The sequence below is a fragment of the Numenius arquata genome, chromosome Z, assembly GCF_964106895.1.
Source record: "Numenius arquata chromosome Z, bNumArq3.hap1.1, whole genome shotgun sequence".
Lineage (NCBI taxonomy): Eukaryota > Metazoa > Chordata > Aves > Charadriiformes > Scolopacidae > Numenius > Numenius arquata.
This window is the reverse complement of record NC_133616.1, coordinates 18,769,060-18,777,912: the sequence shown is the minus strand read 5'-3', so window position 1 is coordinate 18,777,912 and position 8,853 is coordinate 18,769,060. Positions and strand designations below refer to the sequence as shown.

At 44.7% G+C, this 8,853-nt stretch overlaps 2 protein-coding genes across 2 annotated transcripts; both read left to right on the top strand.

Moving 5' to 3' along the window:
• The first annotated feature begins 385 nt into the window (after window positions 1-385).
• LOC141477215 (molybdopterin synthase sulfur carrier subunit-like) lies at window positions 386-3,471 on the top strand. The gene is made up of 3 exons (XM_074166302.1): window positions 386-397; window positions 748-869; window positions 3,345-3,471. The coding sequence occupies exons 1-3, from the start codon at window positions 386-388 to the stop codon at window positions 3,469-3,471; spliced, it is 261 nt and encodes an 86-aa protein (XP_074022403.1).
• Window positions 3,472-3,713: 242 nt separating this feature from the next.
• Window positions 3,714-8,539, top strand: LOC141476851 (molybdopterin synthase catalytic subunit). The gene is made up of 5 exons (XM_074165654.1): window positions 3,714-3,756; window positions 4,561-4,696; window positions 5,546-5,699; window positions 7,130-7,253; window positions 8,432-8,539. Exons 2-5 carry the CDS (start codon window positions 4,576-4,578, stop codon window positions 8,498-8,500), a joined length of 468 nt encoding a protein of 155 aa, XP_074021755.1. The 5' UTR covers window positions 3,714-3,756; window positions 4,561-4,575; the 3' UTR covers window positions 8,501-8,539.
• Window positions 8,540-8,853: the final 314 nt, after the last annotated feature.

Genomic DNA, 8,853 nt, shown 5'->3' with positions numbered 1-8,853 from the left:
TCCCCATGCACTCCTGGGGACTGAGCCCATGTGAAAATCCGGCTTTCAAGGTGCCGTCCCCAAAATTACAGGCTGTATTCGGGGGGAGAAGCCACGGTCTCCCACCCCCTGCTCCCACACCACCTTCCGAGGGCCGCCTCCCACCTCCGTTATCCACCTGTGCAGCGGCTGGGCCCCGGAACCGGGCTGCGACACACCGCTCGGCCTGGCCTGACCCGGCCGAACCGCCCCCGACGGCAGCCTGACCGCCAGGCCCAGCCGGGCCTAACAGCGCGGAGCCGGCCCAGGCCGCAGGGGGCGGTGCTGGCCCGGCGCCTGTCCTCCGGGCGCAGGCGCCACCGTGAGCCCGTGGCGGAGGGCTGTCCGCCCGGGGGACGGCGGCTCCATGAGCTGCCAGGTAGGTGCAGCCTGGGGAGTGGGCCTCAGCTAGAGGCGAGGCGGGCGGCGGGGGTCCCTCAGCCCCTCTCCTCGGCGGGCAGAGGCACCGGGCGGGCAAGGCCTGGGCGGCGGGAGCGGGACACGGATCCGCGCTCACTTACCCCGCCGCCCCTTTCCCCGCTCCCCTGGCAGCCGAGGCAGGAGGAGCACGGCAGAGCTTGTCGGCGTGAGGCCAGAGAGAGCTTTTCCTCGCGCTGGTTTTGGTTTCGGTTGTTTGCTGTGGTGTTTTCGGAGAAGTTAACGTGGCGTAGCGGGTTTTTTTCTTTCAGTCGGCCCCGCTCCCCTGATGGGCGTCTGTTCCCCGAGCAGGTCTCGGTGCTGTATTTCGCCCGCAGCGCGGAGCTGGCCGGGCTGCGCTGCGAGACCCTCTGGGTGCCACGGCAGGTCACCTCGCTGCAGCTCTGGGAGGAGATCGTCAAGGTTCACCCCAGGTATTCGGAGAAGCTACTGCTGAGGGGGCTCAAAGTTTAACGTGGCTGGGTTGTTTTGGTTTTTTGGTTGGGTTTTGTTTTTTTTTTTTTTTTTTTTGTTTAGTACCCATTCAGTGTTTAGAGTTGAGCTGGAATACATTTTAGTACTTTGGTGCCGTAAAAACAGTGACATTACCACCTTCTTGTAACCCGTGACGCGTGTTTTGGCCAGTTGCGAATGCTGTAGCTTTATGTATACGCAAGGAAAGACTAGCTCCAATAAACGCACCCAGAGGCTGGGCCCGAGGGGCGGTGTGAGACGTGTGGCCTGTGGTCCAGGGCGGCTGTGGTGCCGTAGTTCCGCTGCACATGAAAACTCCCGAGCCGTGTTACTGACCTGTGGAGAAGGTGGGAATGTCGCAAGGTGGGATCAAGCACAGCCAGGGCAATAAATAAGAAATTCATGATAATATGCAAGTGTTTTTGATCACTTACCTTTAACAGCACTGTTAGCTGTTGCTCTGAGCTTATGGCACCCTCTGGAAGGCAGGTCAGGGAGGGAACTGAAACCCTGGCACAGGCGTCCAGGCCCTCAACCCTTACATAGAAAATAGGCTCAGCTGCTTTGAACCTCCTCTGCTTTGAAAAAAACTCACCACCATTACTTGCATTTCACAGGGAGTCTGGTCCCGAGAGCTCTAAGTGTGTGCTGTAAGGACCCCTGCAGTGCTGCTGCTGTTTGGGGGTGTCAGCAGAAATCCCACCTCAGGTTAAGACTGAGGGAAGGTGCTCAAACCTGTCAAGAATGAGGCTGATAGACAAAGGTGCAACACCGTTTTGGGGTGAGGAGTAAAAGAAGAAAAAGTAAGGTGTAATGGAGGTTGGGGTCCTCAGGATTTAGAGCTGAATGCACTGGAATTTCTGTAACTTTGGACTTGGGTGCCAAAGTCTTCCTTTCGGCACCACCCTTCTTTATTAGATCTAATCTAAAGGCTATGAAAAAAAATTAACTATTTAGCAAAGGCATCTGTTTCCAAATGAGAAGCTCTAACCAAAGGTTACACCAGAGGCCTTTTCCTCACAGAAAATTGAGACTGTGTTACAGGGCAGGAGGCAGTAGGGAGGAATAAGCGTATTTTACTTTGCAGCCTATTACAAGGTGTCAGAAGCAGGAGCAGCACCTTTGGTCGGTTTGCTATAGTTCGTCAATTTTGTCCTTTATGAATGATGACTTGGGGCAGTACATTTTGCATGTGCAGTTACTTCACAGCAGCCTTCTTGTAAAATACTTCTGCTCCTAACTTTTCTGGAAAAACTCAACATAATTGTACGACGTTGACCACAGACTTCTATTCATATTGCTAATGGATATTCAAACTGCAGCTTGAGCGTACTTGTCAGTGCTCTTCTGTTCCACCCATTTTCCCCAATGAATAAACTTGCAAGTGACATTAATTAGAGCCCATCCTTCTAATGGGCACTTCAGTTCCATAGTTGTGCTCAGTTCCTCAGTGGCCTGCTTTACTTTAATAGGGTCCCTCCTTTCAGTCTGTCCTCTGAGTCAGTGCTACTGTGTTTTGCACAGCCTTTGTCTTGCCTACTTTTCTCTATCTGGCTGGTAGGAAATCAGATGATTTTTACTTGTACCCTTTTGGTGTGCCTGCTTGGTTTTGGCAATACAGATCTCTGCTGTCTGTGTCAGATTTTGTAGCCTCAAACAATGACAGTTAACACGCTTTCACCTCCTAAAGTAAAATGTTGGCATTCTTTTTCTGTTGCCTTACTGGTGTTGCCCTTCTACTCACTGTGTGATTGCATTTAGTCGTGAAAGTGACTCTGTGACTGATGGTACCCAGAGCTGTGGACTCTTCCAGCAATATCTCACAGATTTGAAATCCAAAAATATATACAAGATCTCCCAGAAAACCCACCATATCTACCCTCTTAGTTCTGTTGCCGCTCCTTACCAATAGCAAATTTCAGACCTGTAAGTACAAAGACCCAGAGCCTCATATACTATGAGATTACAGAACAAGAGCAACTCTTTGACCACTGAATCTTCTTCAGGTCTCACAAATGGCATCCTGCAATGCTTCTTTCTGTCTAAGAAAATTACTCCAGCTAGACCGAATCGGGAACATTTCCTTCTAATCCCAAATCGGGTAGTTGCTACCCTCTTGAGTTACCCGCTTTGTTAGAAGCTGCTAAAGTCAGTCTGGTATATGTTGTTTTGTTCTAATGTAGGCCTATAACAGATCCAATTCCTGGCTCCTGAAAATTGTACTGAGTTGGTTTCTCCTTAGGCACCAGAAGAAAGTCCAAGAGTAGAAGGTGGGTGTTTGTTGTACTTTTGAAAATGTATTGGAAGCAAAGTTGCGTAAGTCCCAGTGGTATTTACCCTAGACTGTGCACCAGTTTGTTGTTTAATGAAATCTCACGGTTAAATGCAAACACTCTATTCAGAAACCTATTTGTGCTCCTGCCAATCCCTCTCAGGCTTGCTGTCATCCGGGATCAAGTGGTTTTTGCTGTTCGGCAGGAGTACGTGCTTCTTGGAGATCAGCTCCTGGTCCTGCAGCCTGGAGACGAGGTTGCCATCATCCCACCAATTAGTGGAGGCTGAATCTGCCCAGGTTCTGTTAGGTAGGTATCACTTCTTGCTTAGTTTCTTACGGAGTGCCATCCTGTGCTAAAATATCTCAGATTCTGTATGATGTTCCTATAATCTTTTTTTGTTTAGGTCCAGAGATGAGATTGCAATTCTCTCTGTCTACCCCAGTAGTCTTCTGAGAGAACATAACTTATGTTTCCTGCTGGAGAGAGCAGTTGTGCTGACTTGAAGCTGTAAGCTGGTGCACCAATAAATGATTAACACGTATGCAGTAAACGGAAGAAAATTGCCAGAGAGGTCAGGCATTGTTTTGAATTTGGGTTTTGGGTCTTGTTTATTCTTTCGTAGTTGTTTCTGCCTCCCTAAATAAGATAATAAGGTAATAATGAAAAACTTCCTGCCACTTTTTAACAGAAAAAGAATTGTCTGCTGCTTACAAAAAACTTTTTTTTTTTTCTGTCAAAGGTGTCCTTAGAATAGCTTCATTTCTTTGCATGCTTTCAAGTACCAGTCTATGTATTTACTGCAGCTTGTTCTATTGCTGCTGCTAAAAATACTTATTTTTGTCCTCATTCTTAGATGAACTGATGACTGGTTTCTGTTCAGAGAAATTAGAAGAGTCTCCTGTGTCATTGAAACAGACTGATAGTATGAGGACCTGAAATTCCTGGAGAGCATATAAAACTTTAGAATTAGAACTCTAATCTGTGTTTATCAGAAATCTCTGTTTTAAACTGTATTTGATTTCAGGATAAAATGCGAGGAGGGGCTATCTTACCACAGATTTACTAGCACAGTGGTCTATGCTGGTTGATCGTACTGTTAAACTGGGGCCTCAGACTAGCTCTAATTTCATCCTGCTGGACCAGGCTTTCGGGAAGGAACCTGTATGCAGTAAAAGACAGGTCATTGCTTGATATATGCAGTTAATATTCTCTCAGCAAGTCTGCTGGGAAGTGAATTTGCCGTGGAGACTGGTCTCTTGGGGTGAGGAAGTAGATGGTGCATGTTTTCTGCACAAATTGGGGCATCAGCACTGCATAAAATGCAGTTGACCAATGCTGGTATCGCCAAAACCAACTGCAGTCTGTTTGGTTTCAGCTTTTCTAGTGAGCTATGGATGAAAGTGAAGATGTGCCAAAAGATTTTATCAAGCTCAAGTCTGAAAAGCTCTCTGTAGATGAAGTGTCAGAGCTGGTCATTTCACCATACTGTGGGGCTGTGTCTGTGTTCATTGGTGAGTTTAATATTTCTGAGCTGGATCTCTGGGTGTGTTAATAGTCTAATAAATGAAACCTAGATTGTCCACACCCCAAACTCGCGCCTCTCAAATAAAGAAATTCCTGGACTGAACCCAGGATGTTTAGAAGACACATTCACAATTATTTAGAACAAGATGATGGCAGCTCTTAAACAGTTGCACTGGGACAAAGTGGTGAGAAGCTTCCCTGCTGGTGTGGCTATCCTAGGGCTGAACAGAAGGAGCTCTGGAGTACAGGGCTGCTTGGAAGCTATTCTCCCATCCCCTTGGACACAACTTGTTCAGGGTGGGAGGTGGGATGTAGCTATGAAAATCACAGGTCCACGCCTCTATGAAAGCTTCTGCAACTCAGGTCTTGGTTGAAAGTAAAGTACTATTTTACCCCTGGGCTGGTGAAGGCCAAGGCTGATAGCTCTATCCTGAAACCCCTTTGTGCTTAAAACCTGAGTGCTACTGGGCTCCTAAATACCAAGCGCTTAAACATTGCGTGGGTAAACGCAATAATAGCACCCTAGCAGTTACCACAGAAGATGTCCAAGCCTTCAGCATTACAAACTGCAGACTTGTATAATGTGTAAATTAAAGTCTTCTTTGTATATTGAAGATTTCTCTTGTTCAAAGAGTCTTTTTACACAGCCATGATCTCTTTACACAGCTATGGGAGGTCATTTATATTTGCACAGTAATGACCTTGAACATAGCAGGAGATCCTGAGTTTTATTCAGTATTTACCTAGAATATGTTATTATATAATAATTATCTAATATAAATGTTATATATATTTATTTACTCAGTGCTATTGGTTGATAAATCCTTTGTGTTTAGGTACTACCAGAAATAATTTTGAAGGGAAAAAGGTGGTTCACTTAGAATATGAAGCATATGCTTCAATGGCAGAGTCTGAAATAAAGAAAATCTGCAGAGATGTTAGACAGAAATGGCCATCAATCAAACACATTGCAGTGCACCATAGACTTGGGTATGTATGGCCGGATCCTATCCTTCTGCAAGTGGAATCTTTATCCATGTCTGGTGTGTGGCTGTGCTTTCATAGGTGCTGGATGTGCAGGAGACTTCATAAACTGTAACACAGCAAAGCTGGCTGCAGGATTAAGATCTTGCTGCGGGGCTAAGTTTCAGAAATCGTCTTTTCAAAAATGTGTTCGCTGGAGTCCACGTTTAGCCTGCAGGGTACGATGGCGTGATAGTTTGAAAGCGGGGAGAAGGGACTGAGATTTAATTTCAGGGAAGTGGTGCCTGTTGGTTTATTTTGTCTTTTTTTTAAAGACGTGAAGTTGGCAGCACTTTCTTTTTTCTTCTCTCTTCCGTTGAGGTACTGCAGAATATTTTTATTGTCAGATTTAAGTCAAATTATGCCATAGGGAACCTAGAAACTTAGACTATGGGGAGGGAAGCGACATGGTAATTGCCAGGCATGCTTGCCAGAGAACCTCCTGTTGTTCCTTTAATCTTGGATAAGCATTTTCTGTTGGGTTCAAAACATGGAATACTAGTGTCTGACACACTCTTGAGCCTTCATGGTTCATCAGATTTCTCACTGAAACTAGCAGGATTTGCAGAGTCTGTTGCAAATGCTTGTTTCCGTTTCTCTCAGCAGAAGGAACTTAGGAGGTGATCACAAAGGGTAATATTAGCTCTGAGGGGTAGTTTCCTTTGATTTCCTCTATAGTCAACAGAGACAGGGATTCTCTTGAGGGCAGCTCAAAGCATTAAAGCTTAGATTTTTTCCTATGAACTGTTTGCCAGAGGAGTCTTAGTACAGAGGGAGGGTTGGGAGGCAGCTTTTGGGAATACTACCCTTGTGAGGAGGAAAACAAAACCTTGTGTTACTTCTGTTAAGTTTGGAAAACAACACACCAAACAGGAAAAACTTCATAATTTGAAATCAGAATTTGTCAAAAATTCAGTTTCAGTGCAAAATCTGCATAGTTTGCTGCACTTAGTTTCTTCTTTCACAAATTCTTGTAAAAACTGAGATGATTTCTTAGGTTTTCAGGTAAGAACTGGCAGTTCGTAACTTGTACATTATTAAGCCAGTTTCCAGTGAGTTTCCTATGCATTGTTTAGTTAACAAAGTTAACAGTTTTCCCCTCTTAATTCCATAGACTTCATTTAAAAAAAAAAAAAAAAGAATGGAAGAAAAAAGCCTATGTTTGGTGGGTTTATTTATTCTAAAGCATGGAATTCTCACATCTGGTACTGATTTTGGTTGTGGTTTTCTTTCTTTTGAAAAGTGTATAATCTTCTGGACATGGCTTGACACTTGCTCAGTATGAATGAGTCAGGAGAGCGTGTGGCCAGAATACTGACGTGACATGGCCACAACTTTTGGGTGCTCTTGATGTTAAGCATTAGCTAAAGCTGCTGTTGTTCCTCTTCTCTCCCTAGTGTGGTTCCAATAACTGAAGCAAGTGTAATTATCGCAGTCTCCTCTCCACACAGAGCAGAATCACTTGAAGCTGTAACATACTGCATCAATACCTTAAAAGCTTCTGTCCCAATATGGAAAAAGGTAAGTTTGGGGAGAAATTTGATTTTAGGCCTGTGCCAGAGTCTTAGACACCTGGGCTAAAGGCTGCTGCTGCTCTTAAGGGAAGGAGTTGAAGCATTACTGGCAGCAGTTGCTCCTGACGGGCTACCGATGTCTAGTTTCCTCTAATGCAGACAGGCCCATCTGTGGCAGGTAGGGCACCTGGAAGGCCCTCCCTTGCCTGTACCATCCAGCTCCTCTTCCTTTTAATGGCGTCCTGGGGTCAAAGTGAAAGAACCGTGAGATCCCCACTTTTGAGTGGCAAAAGTCAGTTCTGCATAGGCTTGTGGAAGAACTTTGAATCAGCTTTGCTTTGGACAGCATCGCAGTTTGCAAGTAAAGTGGCATTTCTTGTCTTTCCGTTTTCTCCTCATCCCCATGGCCTTGAGAAATCACAAAGCATTAAGCAACAGCACACAATGAAGGGAAGAGCAGAGGTCCCAAAGCTAGTAGGGGCACACAACAATGTGTGGAGAGACCAGCCCAGCTCTAGAAAGAGCCTCGTTGCATAACCATGGTGTTGCATGCAAGTAATGAGCATTACCTCTGCCTTCTCTTCCATGTGCTAACAGCGACGTTCTCTGCTTTACTCCACTTTTCTTTCACCTCTTTCAGGAGACTGGAGTTCTGTGGTCTCAGAGTAATCAAGGGCTGAGAGCCCTGCTGAATTTTCCCCTTAAGACTGAACTGCTGCTGAGTAGTCCAGTCTGTCCTGAAGATCTAATATTTACTGTATTTTGTCTAATGTTGTCACTTTTAGTTTTTTAATACTGACATTTTGTATACATTTAAATACTCTCCTAAAAATGATGGTACAGTAAGTTAACATGGCAACATGTAAAAAGGGCAGTTTCAGATACAAGTGATGTGTACTCTACAGCTTTTATATCATTTCTCCCAGATCTCTTCCTTGAGTTGACTTGAGTATAGATGGGCCCTTCTAAATTTAATGGGGCTCAGCCCAAGGTTCAGCATCTGCCCACATGTAAGTCAATATGTTCTAAGGGTGGTGCACTCTTTTCTGTTTGCCAGCCAAGTGCTGTGTAGTCCTGTTGTGATCAGTAAATAATAGCGGGATGGCTGTTGAGTTGTTTGGCCTGGCTTGTGGCTGTATGTAGCAGACTCCCACAATATTTCCCATTCTCTGTTTATATTTGCAGGAGATTTACGAGGACAAATATTCTTGGAAAGAAAACAAGGAATGCTTTTGGGCAAATTCAGAAAAATAACTGTTCTCTTTTAAAAATAAAGTGTTACTGTTCCTAATGAGCTTACTGGTTTAGCTTTGAGTTGTTTTTACAGAGAACCTATATGACTTTAAGAAGTTGCAATAGACACTTCAATCTGAATAATTTAATTACGACTGAATGAAATGAATGAGTAATAATTAGGGGGTTTAAGTGTTCTTGACTCTCCTTTGAAATCAACTCTTAGTGCACTTTAACATGGAGTCAGGTTTTAAAACAATCTTCCCTAAAATTCTTGGTTGTAAGGTGTTTAGTCCTCTGTGATAAATACTGCTTTAATGCCTTTGCATTGGTAGTCTGTGTTTACTGTCTGTATGGAAGGTCACAACAGGACA